Raw genomic sequence first — 13,367 nt, 5'->3', positions numbered from 1 at the left:
CCCTCACTCCCCAGTAATCAAGACCCCTCCCACCAACACTGTACTTATTGCCACCACTGTACCATATGTCTTGACTTGACTTGCCCTGCTGCAATACAATCTTGACAATCAAACATGAGCTGCGACACTGTGCTGGCTGGCTGGACGGACGGACACGACAGGACAGCTCTTCACTCACAGTTCTTGTGCAATTTCTACTTCTTCCCCAGCTGTTCTTGGTGAGCACATCAGATCATTTCTTGTTACAAATGTTTGCATGGGATAGTGTCAGTCAAGCGCACAGAGCGGTGTCCAGTGTTTCATCTTCCGAATTCTTCCTCCCTGGCTGCTTGATGCGTCTCCTTTTTCTCTCGTGGTTAGCTGCGAGGCATTTCCACCGCCAACCAACCTTGCTTGCGTCACTTGTCGGTGTGAAGAGTCCCGGGCCAATTCTAAAAGTCCAAGTCTGACAGTGAAAGCTGCAATGAGCAGACAGGTGCAGACACATTAACTTTGGCCATCATCAGCTTGCCCTGGCTCTCTCTCTCACTCACTCTCCCTATGCTTTAAACAGAACAGGAGCACTGTCTACAGCTATGCCAAAGATACTACACACTACAGTGACATGACACATGGTCAGCCTACAGCTATTTCATTGTCATTTCTGCAGAACACAAGTTCAGTTTGTGCGCAGAAGACTTGATAACGTACAACAATAAAGTGTGACTGAACTAATCTGAGCACAAGATCCACACAGTACAACCACACTCAGAGAGACAAAGGACAACAGAGTGACTGGAACAAACAGAACACACCCACACGTCACAGTCACATACACACACTGTGCTCAGAATAACGTGTTACTGTTGACATGTATTGTCAATGAGGTAAAATTGCAAAAGTAGAGTAAAAGGGACACAATTACTAAGACTGATAAGCTCATAAACTTAACACAGCCGTACCACACTGCATGTTTAAGTCATTTTATGACACCAATTTAAAACATCTGTTCCTAAATGATGTGCACATGATATGCAGTAGTAATGGAAACCAACTAACAGCCCACAACAGGGAGTTTGTTATTACGATACTAATAGGAAGATAATGATTCAATTCAAATAACGAAAAGATTCATCTTCACACTAATGATTGAAATTTTACCATTTACTGGCTGAGGCCAGAAAAAAGTTACAAATCTTAGTTGCCAACTCACCCTTCTCCCCCACACAGAATGATGTCCACATAGTCTCACATACAGTTCTACCAGAAAGACTTGATAGGCAAGAGGCAAAAGAGAAAAGCATTTACACCTAATGGCTGTCCATTCATGCTTTCTGTTGCGACAGCTGGAAACCCGCATTACTTGTTTGTTTTTTGTTATACTGAACCCCTAGGGTCCACAGGTTAGGAGAACATGCATCTTGCCTGCCTGCCCGCATGCGTGCATGAAAGATAGATATCCAGCGTGATTCAAAGCCGTTCTTGGCAGCCAATGCAAATTTGGACCAAACCCAGCCATCAAGCATGCACAATATAGCTACAGTGTAGGCAGTGGGCCTCAGAGAAACCGGCTGGTACGGAGCATTGGTGTTTGACCTCCTGATTCACCGAGATGAACCCTGTATCCTACACTAAACCTCGTCCCTGCAACCAGGATTGAAAACAGTGGGTGTACTGACTGACTCAATTCTAAAACTCCAACACTGAAATTCACAGAGTCCATTTATTACGGTAATTTGGTCTCATTGCATCAAATGCATATTCATTCTTGCAATAAAATGCTGTCAAGTTAAATAAAGAGAGTGTGACCATTTGTTGCCCATGTCCTAACAACTCCATCCCCTCTCACCTCCACCTCACAGACAAAGCTGTTCATTTTAAATGAATTACTTTACAGCCGGAGTAATCAACAGGCCTAACTTATACTTCTCATGGATCTGTGTTCTTTCTGCATGTTCATTGCTTGCCACACATCTGGGTCTTGCATCAATCTATCAGGGTTTACTTCATGAAGATGACTGGTTCACAGAGTATTATCTCTAACGGCTGGCTGGCACTCAAACGGTAAGCTTACTGTTTTAAACTGCTGACTCTGACTAGTACATTAGATTCCCCTAATGGGCTGGTGTCCTGATTTTAAAACATAAGTAAAAAAAAGAGGATGTGGCTACTTTAGAAGCTGACATTTGACACCCTCAGGCTTTTAGTTTCAAGACGTTCGGCCAACAAATGGACAATGGCATGCCAGTCATCTCCTGACTGTAGGAAATTGTCGTGCGGCTAAGAACAAATTGTTTTTCTGTTGCGTACAACTTATTTTTTTTGGAGCGATGCCTTTATTTGATAGTGACAGTATACAAGAGCCAGAAGAGATGTCAGGAAATGGTTGGGGGAAAGAGATAGGAGAGAGGCTATGGAAATCACCCCGGGCCAGAATCGAACCCGGTTCCCCTGTGTTTGATCCATGGCCAACAAGGCCTGTCTAAAACTTTAACAGGGCTCCCAGGCCTAACCCACCCTGGTGGGCACGCCACTCACGGTGGGCTACTTCAAGTGGGAAATCAAATGAAACTTCAGAGGTCACTGAGGTGAAAATCTTTGCTGATGTCAATCATTGCACTTAATGTAGCAGCTGTGATGATGCCAATGTAAGCAATGTTGAATGATGAGAGAAGGGTGAGCGCACTAAGTTAAAAACACTGTTAATAAGTAGGACATCATAGTAGTTGTGCTGCTTGGTTGTCCAATGGTCTATATGTGTGACTCATTCATTGGTGTTTTACTTAGTGCATGGCACCCATGGGCTCACCAGGTTAACCCAGGGCTTAGTTAGTTATACTGTACACATAAATGATACTCAGAGGTGATGACCTTAAGAGGGGTTTTAAAAGCGCAGCACACAGAGCACTGGTTTAGCTTTGTCAGAGTAAGCCTGCTACAAACCAAATTCAAGCTCTGTAGTGTGGGGAATCGGTGGATTTTTTTTGGTTTTGATGTTTTTCTGGAAAATGGCTACCCCCTTGCCCATCTGCCTGGCTGTGACCAGAGTGTTTTAGTACATCCCGAAGCAAAAGGCACAGAAGCTGCGAGGCATAGGAAGGCAATGTCACTTCATTCTGAGGTAAAACGGGTAAGCCCAATATAAGTGTATTGGCACAGTTCGAAGCTGTAAACATTCAGTTCTGTTGGCTATGCGATGGACAGTTACAATAAGTGATCAATTAATTTAACTTTGGCATTTGAAAATATTTTTTGCAATGTCAATTTCCAGTGAAATCACACTGTTCTGTGCAAACGAAATATTCAGAGCAGTGTGCAATCTGTGCCGTTATGAGACACAAAGGACTGACGGGTGATGGCTAGGAATGGAATCCAAGTAGTCTACCGGTATTATGGCAGAATTTTGCGAGGAATAGGCCCTATCGTAGGATATGAAAATGACTCAGCGTGCTGTATTGTGAGATAAGAGATTAATTCGTATCTTTTTTTATCCAATGCATCACCGATGAATCATCGATGCTCAAAAATGAACTGCGTAATATCATGCGCACTTACTGGTAGAAAAATGATTGCCCACATTGCTGACCCAAGTGGGCAATAGCCTATAAACTACTGGACATAACATATGTATGCATCAAGTAGGTTAGGTCGCATCACTTACCTGATTCCCAAACACTCCAATCGAGCACGCCGTAGAAACCTCCTCGGAACTGAACCAGACCGAGGCTATTTTCGAAGGCATCCCCAGGATGAACACTTGCGCGAAGGATGAGCAGAACTGACCCAGAAAGGTCACCGCGAACAGGTCCGGGCGTGCGCTAGCCACCTTGATCCATGTTCCGACGCAGTTCATAGCCGTGGCTATGAGCGCTACCACCCGCAGTCCCTTTTTGTCCAGTAGCCAGGTAACCGGGAATATGAAGGGGATGTATGTCAGCATGTAGATCATAGACATCCAGTCTATGGTGAAGGAATCCACGCCGTAGAACTTCATGAAGATGTTGTTTATGATTCCATACTGAATCCATTGGTACGAGTTACACAGGGAATACGAACTAAATAGGAGCACGATAACCCACCGTTTCTTGTACAAACGTGTGGTCGGCTGTCTGTTTTTCGGACTAAGGTCTGAGCCTAGTGCTCCACCTATTATATGAATCTGCGGGTCTTTCACTTCAAAGTACTGTTGATTGTTTGACTCGCAATCGTCTAGTTTTGTATCTTCACTCATTTTGTAGAATCTAACAATAGTTGTTAAAAGTTCTCTGAACGTGCGCGTCCGTCAGTTGTATGTGACAAGGCGTAGGTTCCTCCCTATGTAACAAGTTCAAACACCTTAAAATTGTAAGATAGCAGAGCTGTCTCGTGAAGCGGACCACAAGAATTAGCCTACGTGGTATAACTAGACAAAATCATAAATGCCCCTGGCTATAGCTTGTTCCGATAGTGGTTATGTTGGGTTAACTTGTCTGTCTTTCTTTACCGAGGGTGCATTGTCAATACCACGCGTTTATTAGGCTTCTGCAATTCACCGGCATGCATATAGCCGATAAGCTAGCAATCATAAGCCATAACTCGCCACGGGGATCGGAAAACGCAGAGACAGCATGCTATCTATTCAGTCAAAGCTACGCTGAATTGGAACATGTATGCAAAAAATATTACCTTCAGTCAAATGACTAGCACCACCCCAGCACATGAGCAAGCAAAAACAGAAGTTAGTGGCTAATGGCTAATAATACGAGCTAGCTCAACTGACTACTGGTAAACGAGGAACACCTAACACTTAACGCCTTTGACAACAAACAGCGTATTATTCATAATAAGAATATCCATGCACACGAAAATATTTTCAAAATCTCCGTTTCAACTTTACGCTGACATTACCACAAGAACCACGCCGGATTAGGCAATGCCCTCGTCTTCTTTCAAGTGACAAGAAGCAACCAATAGCATCGTTAAGCACCACCTCATGAGAGAATTCCACCCAATGACATGGCACTACTATTAATGCAGATCATTTCACGGACCCCAGGTGAATGAAGGCCTCTCAGCACAAGTCAACACCACGGATGAACCACAAATGCATTTTTCTAAATTGTGGTTGTGCATACATTGTTTAATTTGTGTTGTTAAGTTCATTCATTTTATTGGCCTTACATTAGGTAGCCTGTAGGCCTAATGGCTGAAGACTAAATACTATCCAAAAATAACAGACAAAAAAGCAACAACAGCTTTGTTCATAACAATTTTACTATGACAAAAATAACAAGCAAGCAAACAACAAAACCTGGTACAGGCAACAAGCAACTCTTTTAGCTGGATATGGTGGTCTGGTCCCTGCCACGTTGTTGATACCAGAGCGCCCTCTTGAGACTAAAGTTAGCTACTACCAGAGAGGTACCCATGTATAATTTTCTCCATCCAAGACTTGAAGATTTATGGCCACAAAAAAACACAACGGAGCGCGTATTGCAATGCAGCAAAGTAGCACAAACATAGGCTACACATTTCCACACATTAACAGAAAAATATGATAATATAAAGTTAATCATGAGGGTTATCATCTGATAACCAAGACCTTGGGAGCAGCTCATGCTAAAGAAACCGATGAACCAATGAGACATTTAGACTTAAAAAGAAACTGGAAAAGGAACTAGATAGAGAGAACACATAAGAAAATATTATTTAGAACCAGCCTTGTAGCCCATTAAAAAAACTTTCAAGGAATGTGTATGGTAGCCTAGGCTATAGAAGTGTAGGCCTAATCGCAAACTCCACTTTTAGAGGCACAAAACAAAATAGATCAGATGGAAAAAATATGGCAACTTTCCTTTAAAAATGAAAAAAGAAATACATTCAAGAGCCGACTGACAATCATATTGTCACAAAAGATTTACAATAACAGTGCCAACACATTATCACTTAAACATAATTGCACTGTGAGGAGGTGTAAGTTGTCAGAAAAGAAATCAGATTTCTATTATACATAAAAAATGACTTTTACATTTACATGTCTTTGACACACATTAGGCTATTTTTCCTAGTTTCCCTGCTTTAGAACATTGTAAACCAGTGCTTGCTGTCTCAATTGCAGAAGTACTATACACTCATTAGCTGTCAAGTGGTGAAAAACACAGTAATTTCTGGCAGACACCGGTCAAAAACAGTGTGTCATCTCTCTGTCTGTGCCTCTTCTCATCCAAACAAACAGTAGTCCGTCCTTGCCAATAACTCAAGGCCCCCTGTCGTGCCAGACTTCAATCACAAGCTTTCATCGCCACCTGGTGGTCAAAGCGGGTAGTGCGGCACTGCAATGTGCTGATGGTAGCCGTGGTGGGCGCCGTACAGCAGATCAGAGGAAGGGGAGCTCAGGCCGGTGCACACCGACTCGTGGTTGCTCAGCACGGTGGTCAAGTACTTGGCCTCCTCCTTCAGCCTCTTCACCTCTTTCCTCAACGCAGCGTTCTCCTTTTCCAGGTTTTCGCTCTCCTGCACGTAACACAACAAAGGAAATAAAAACAGAGAATTAGGGCCCAGAAGTGTGACCTTTACAATGTAACCACAAATGCCTGAAAAGGCCAGGCAGGCAAGACCCCAAGTCCAACTCATCAGCCCTAACGTAAACTGCCAATTTCAAACCTCATGCCTTTGCTCACACCAAAACACCACATTGCATTTGTTTTGCGCTTTTCAAGACCGCAAAAGCACTCATGTGCCTATTTAGATGTAGGCCTACTACATGCCTATCTAAACCTTCCTCTTTTGAACTTAAAATGATCACATGTGTGATATTTTCACTGCAAAGTAGTGGAGGGGTTGAGGGTCATAACACCAACACCAGCTCTGTGAAGCTGATGGTCCTGTGTGAAATCATCATTATTTAATGTGTTAAGACCTGGCCCCTGTTATAATTTAGGCCTACATTTTTTAATGTTGTTTGTTACCAGAATGGTAGTGTACAAGTTGTAATAGAAACTCTGTGTCATACGGTAATAGTGTAGTTAGTACTATGGTAGTATTAGTAAGGATTTGTCTGCCAATGTGTGTCCCACCAGTCAGTGGAATCACATTATGAGGCTACATTAGAGTTTACATGTAGCCTACAACTGTTTTCCTATTCTGATTAAGCAATTATTCCCTTTCTATTCGGATTAGAAGAGTACATGTAAACATGCCCTTGATTCTGTAAAATACAGCATTTACATTTGACAGTGAGTGATTTCAATGGGGAGTGATTCCTCTTGGCACACAAAACCTGGTCTTGTGGACACCTAACTCGCATCCGACGTCTGACTCATAAAATAGACTACACACAAGCCGACTTGCGCATAGAATCCAAATACTGTACAACAAAGGTGTCTGATCAATGAGTATTACTCCAATGTTAAAGCTGATTCACGATGTAGTGGCCAGTCAACGATTTTCTGCTCCCTGAAATGGGGGGCACGGTGCTGCTGACTATTGAGTTTTACACACAGTCTGCAATAATTCATGGGGCAGTCATGGGCAAGCAGCTACACTGCCCTACAAAGGCGAAGTGCAGTAACTATGCCAACATGGAAACTGGGAAAAATGCCTTCAAAGCCTTCGTGTTAGGTTGGATATTATAGCTATTGCAAATTTGACATAGCAATATCTCTAAAACGGGACACATTTCGACAATACAGCTTCATCACAAGATAAAGGAGGTGCAATGAAGCCCATTTTCGAGCTTAATTCAGTTTTGTCAAAATGTGTAGTTACTGCGCTTTCGCTTTGTAGGTCGTCGGGGTTGCAGCCCAGGGGGTTGCCGGCTCCTTTCCGGACACTCCTAGGTGGGTGGGGGGAGCAGAAAAACCAGCACTCTCTCCCATCATCCACCTAGCTCTAATCTGTACTCTCGCTCTGCTCCCCTGGGGCGCCTCTTGGGCTGCCCCCCCCCTTGCACCGGCTGAAGCATGAAGGCAATTTCGTTGTGTGTTCGTTTCACTGTGTGCTGCTGTGTCAGAATGACACACATGGGACATAGACTTCAATTCACTTTCAGTTCAGTCTAGATAGGGCAGCGTTATCTCGTTTAGCCCCTGACTGTCTTTTGCCCTGCCCTGCTCCCTGGTGGCTTCTACATGGAAAGGATATACTTCCTCTGGGATCAATAAACAATCTATCTAATCTCATTTAAACGCTTCTGGGGGCTGATCTTCATCGACCATGATTATAGCCATAATTGGTGAATCATAACAATGCTCTGGTGAACAAAATCAATATAATACCTGAACTCGTCATGCTGTTATGGTCGTATTGTCTCCTAATCATATATACAATAGTATTGTACTATGTCTGTCTGCTTGGTTGTGTGTACTGTCCGCCCACAATGTCTGTGGTCTTTGGGGGGCGACACGAAAAAACCCACAACATAGTTATGGGAGAACACCATGTGCATCATTCACCCCCTCCCTCGTGTAACTGAGGTGTTCCCGCGCAGTCCGCCCCCCTCGGGGTCTTTACTCGCCACCTCCTAGTCGACTTATTGGTTCGGGTATGGGAGGCACTGCACGATAACTGCTGAGCTAAAGGACCAGTCAGATAGCTCAGCGCTACCGATACGGTATGAGGCTTCGGGATCGAGGTTTATAACGTTCCACTCCACACTCTGCTAGTTGACCTCCGTTACATTCATTCCTCCCTTATTTAGTGAATGGCTAGGTTGGCTGGAAACGAACGTAACCTCACCTAAGAAGACGAGACCGATGTGTATTTTCTTAGTTATTCTCAGTGTACTGGGTATTGTTCTGTTCACATTTGCCTTTGCAATGCTTATTGTACTTGTCCACAGTGTACATGAATGTCATGCTTTCACTATTTTTTTCCACTATAGTTATTTGTATGTGAAAATTGTTCCTTGTGAGAAATAAAACCCACTCCGGCACTGCACTGCTCTGACAGGTCTACTATCTATCATTGGATGCCTTGGATGCATTGGATCATTCAAAGAGTGTGTCATAGGGAAGTGCTTCTGTTGCCTATGTACTGTATGCAGTCTTTATGAATGTTTTTATAAAGCATCTATGCTTAACCAGAATCTATGTTCTGCCTTGATTACCATGTAATACATCTTTTCTTTCTTACTTCTACATCACAATGCAAATATCATAGATGTATCTGTCAACACTCATTTCTGGTCATTTGTATCTTGTCTACCTCAACTCTCAGAGTATTTTTTGCACATTTGTCCGCACAGAATATGTTTTTGCACATTGCCTTTTTATTTTTTATGTGTTCTTTATTTTTCCCCTCCCTGTGTTTACCTGTGTTATATGTGTCTTAAATGTCCATGTGGGCACTATGTGTGTATTTGTGTAAGCTACTTGACACCTGAATTTCCCCTCTGGGGATCAATAAAGTTACTCTACTCTACTCTGCTCTACTTTATGGACGGTTCCATAAACATCCTCTCTCCTCATGTCATCTGCTGTGGGCAGCCTATTCCTCAGTTTCAGGTCAGTGTTAAAATGAAACTAACAGTTCATTAGAAGCACTTAACCAAGCATCAATGCACCCTCAAAGGTGTTGGAAAAATTAGGCTATGTGTGTGTGGGGGGAGAACTTCTGCAAAACAGCAGCAAGCGTGTGTGTGTGTGTGTGTGTGTGTGTGTGTGTGTGTGTGTGTGTGTGTGTGTGTGTGTGTGTGTGTGTTTGTGACGGCAGACTGAAGGAAAGCTACGTGCAAGAGAGCCCTTAACCTTCTTGTCAAGTTGTCGCAGATAGAGCCCTGGGTAAACCCCGACATTCACGTCACCAACCCAAATACAGCCCACGACTGCAAGCACGACGACTTTTACGAGAAATGACGACCTAACCCTCCCCTCTGACACCCACAGCCCACAGTCTACAACTAGGCCTCATTTACTCTGAAGAGAGAGAGAGAGAGAGAGAGAGAGAGAGAGAGAGAGAGAGAGAGAGAGAGAGAGAGAGAGAGAAAGAGAGAGAAGAAATTCTTCAGAAAAAGTACAACTCAGGAAACATGTCACCCGGGAGGGAAATTTCGTCTTCCTGTTTATCAAGTGTGAGTGACACAGTAACACACTATAATAAACGGACAGCGTGATTTCATTGAAGCGCTGTGTTAAGAAAAGCCCAATCCAACACTGTTCAATACAATAAAATTATATCTACGGTAGTTCCGGTATACAAAATGCCAGTGTCACTAGCAAATGTGGTCACACAACACCATGATACATTTGCATCCATGAGTTAAGATATGACATTGTAAAAATGCCCTGTATTCAGTATATTTTACCTCAATATTTTGGTTTGGCGTAATGACCTTTTCCTATTTAAGGGAATCATGATCAGATCAGATGCTAATTATTTTTTGTCCAACATTATCTGAAGTATTGTTTTGGAAGCCGTGACATGATGAGCATGGGGATTTGAGAGTCTTGGGGTGGAAGATACCTTAACTTCCAAGTACATGATGCCCCTGGATCTGGACATCTAACCACATGGCACTGCGGAGGGTAAATCTTGCTACGTAATTCGCGGGAAATGCCTTTGCATTATCACCCATGTCAGCTAAATTCAGTGCCGTAGGCTACAATGCACAGTAATCGGTGGTATCTTGATTGGAGGTGGAACCAACCAACATTGGTTCCCACACGCCTTCCTTCAGAGAAAACCATTAATAACACCCATAACCTCCGTGACAGACGTGCACTGACATTTCACTCTCTAGCCAGTAAAGGCTGATGTCTAATGATGGTCGATAAGGCTGCTGGGAAACGAGACCTTTTCAGAGAATGAGGGGGGAGATGAAGGGCCCTTTTCTCTGAATCAGGACTTCACCACAGTACGTAGTACATAGCCAGGCCACCCACATGACCATAAAAAAAGCCTTTTAGTAGTTTTTACCCCATTAAGGCACAACACCCTATTATTAATTACAGTATGTATGTCTCAATCGGCATGTCAAAGTTGTAATCTGTTTGTGAAGAATGTCTGTAGTTTTCCTCAGTGAACCGCAAAGCATTCCACTGGTCGAGGGGCCTATACAGAAGCACTACAATGTCAATATAAGACACTGGACATTTCTGATCATGGTTCAAATTCATAACGTACGAGCATGATGATGCAATTAAAAAGAGAAAGAGGCTAAAGTAGTTGACTTCATTGTGTATGTCTATGCATAACATGACAACACGAGTGGTTTTGACACGAAGGTGCTCTCATTTCATTTCCTCTTTCATATGAATGGGGATCAACCTGCAGTATAGCCAAAAATACACGATGAAATCTGCACGAGGGCCAATACATGAATCAAGCTTCCCTGTGTGCTGTAGACCATCTATGATCCCTTACAGATAATTTGAAGACACTTTGAAGATAAGGGTAGATAACTTTCTCTCTCTACCTCGCACATACAATCTCTCTCTCTCTCTCTCATTCTCTCTCTCTCTCTCGCGCTCTCTCAGTCAATGTTAGTGTCACCAACCACAAAGCTGACCAAAGCCGGATACAGATCTATTCCACTTCTGCTGTGTACTAGAGTGAAAGGTATAAACACCCCTTCCTCTCAGCACAGTCAATGAATGAGGCTAAGAAGAAACTGACTGACAGCTGAATGACAGTGCAGCCCTTGAGAAGCTACCCAGAGTACAGTGTACATGTGGGATACACAGTAAACAACTGCAGTGTTCATTCAACACATACAGAGTGCTTTGGGACCAAATACATGCTAAAATGCACACTAAAATACACATTCCAAAACTGTTGATGCTCTGTACTACCGGGGAAATATTGAGCGCTCTGCGTACCATCTTGACATGCAACAAAGGCCTTCCCCCATCTTGCCAGTCAACACATGGGAGATTCATAATGTTTGGGAGATGTTAAATCATTACATAGTGTTTTTTTAAAATATATTTTTAGGGGTTTTTCCAACTTTATTTAGACAGGGAAGTGAAGAGTGGGAGGGGAATCGAGTGGGAGAGAGAGACATGGGAGGATTGGGAAATGAGCTCAGGTCGGAAATCGACCCCCGGGGTCGCCTGTGTAACAGTCCAGTGCCCAGTCGTGGTTTAGTTGGGCCAAATAGTTAAAGGGACACTGTGCAGGAAATGGTCAAAAAAGGTACTGCAACTATGCTGCTCATTGGAACTGGGCTGCCTATTGCCAAATTTGATCTTTACATGAAAGTTTACTAAATAATAAACAAATATTTGCTAGTATGGTCCAAGTACAGTCCTTTTTGCAGCTAAAAATGGCTATTTTTGGAAATTCAAAATGGCGGACCATGGAGAAGATCCCTCTTTTCATGTATGAAAAGTGCAATTTTTCCAGTCATAATGAACACTTAGAATTTGATGGCGGTGGTAAGTATTCATGAAAAAGGTAACATTAGAGAATGGGCAGCATGAATTCTGGAAATACACAACTAAAAATCTCACACAGTGTCCCTTTAAATAGTGTTGAATGAACACTGTTCTCTTTCTGTGTGGCGCTGCTTCAGGAGGCAGTCATCTGTCCAGAATGGAAGATGAGAGGACCGAGAGAAATCGTGCAAGCCAAAAACACACATTTTGCAAGAAAGTCTGTTTCATCAGTCATCCATCCGCATTCTGCAGATTACTGTTATTTTTTTCTCTCTTTTTTCCATTTGGAGTTGACCAGCACACAGGCACCCACCTCCACACACACACACACACACACACACACACACACACACACACACACACACACACACGCACGCACGCACGCACGCACGCACGCACGCACGCACGCACACACACACACACACAGAGTGAGCAAATGCCAACTTGAGAGGCAAGTGTTAGCACGCATCACGTCTTGGGTGTGAAATGCAACAGAAGCCATGACACATCGCCACATGGTCAAGTCTGTGCCATGTAAATATAATGGACTTGTATCCAGGCAGTTAGAACTGGCGAAGCCTGCACAGATGCCGGCTGACTCACACACTCACACACACACACACACACAGGCTAATTATCATCGACTTTCAAATCTTGTACCAAGATGTTGGTCTGACTAATAAGATAACGGATTGCGTTTCCCAAACAGTCTGATTATTAACCTGCCTCCCTTGGCTTGTTACTGGCTGAGGCCAGAAAAGGCTGTGCTTAAGTTTAAACCAAACATTTTCTAAGTCCCAATAGAACGTCTCTGCTTAAACCACGTCACTGTCTCGAACACACCTCTACCCAGGGCCATTTGAGCAGCTAAAAGTTGTTTGCTTCCCGACAAAGTGGTTGGAGTTCCTGATTTCTCCGAAGCTCCGAAACCATATTTGTATTGGTCCTTGCCTGACTAGAAGCAACGCTGAAGGTGTTGCATCACTAGGAGGGCACACACACACACACACACACACACACACACACACACACACA

The 13,367-nt window shown here is 43.4% G+C and overlaps 2 protein-coding genes across 2 annotated transcripts in view; both read right to left on the bottom strand.

The window, feature by feature from the left end:
• Nucleotides 1–29: 29 nt before the first annotated feature.
• On the bottom strand, nt 30–4,900 carry LOC134469289 (heme transporter FLVCR2-like). Its single transcript, XM_063223457.1, has 2 exons — nt 3,641–4,900; nt 30–458 (listed from the first exon to the last, which is right to left on the bottom strand). The coding sequence occupies exons 1-2, from the start codon at nt 4,208–4,210 to the stop codon at nt 432–434; spliced, it is 597 nt and encodes a 198-aa protein (XP_063079527.1). The 5' UTR covers nt 4,211–4,900; the 3' UTR covers nt 30–431.
• A 345-nt stretch (nt 4,901–5,245) lies between these two features.
• Nucleotides 5,246–13,367, bottom strand: part of batf (basic leucine zipper transcription factor, ATF-like) — a 12,398-nt gene continuing 4,276 nt past the window's right edge. Inside the window, exon 3 of the mRNA XM_063222486.1 lies at nt 5,246–6,471. Within this exon, the coding sequence (XP_063078556.1) occupies nt 6,271–6,471 (201 nt within the window). The 3' untranslated portion in view covers nt 5,246–6,270. The remainder of the gene's footprint in view (nt 6,472–13,367) is intronic.

This window comes from Engraulis encrasicolus, chromosome 18, assembly GCF_034702125.1.
Source record: "Engraulis encrasicolus isolate BLACKSEA-1 chromosome 18, IST_EnEncr_1.0, whole genome shotgun sequence".
Taxonomy (NCBI): Eukaryota; Metazoa; Chordata; class Actinopteri; order Clupeiformes; family Engraulidae; genus Engraulis; species Engraulis encrasicolus.
The sequence above is the reverse complement of the archived record's forward strand: the minus strand, read 5'-3'. Positions and strand labels throughout refer to the sequence as shown.

What these genes read in the sequence shown, in the direction of transcription:
- LOC134469289 (XM_063223457.1), bottom strand. Translation starts at nt 4,210, where the DNA reads ATGAGTGAAGATACAAAACTAGACGATTGCGAGTCAAACAATCAACAG. An exon ending in TTGGAGTGTTTGGGAATCAG is followed by an intron (nt 459 to 3,640) that starts GTAAGTGATGCG and finishes TGCTCATTGCAG; the next exon opens with CTTTCACTGTCAGACTTGGA.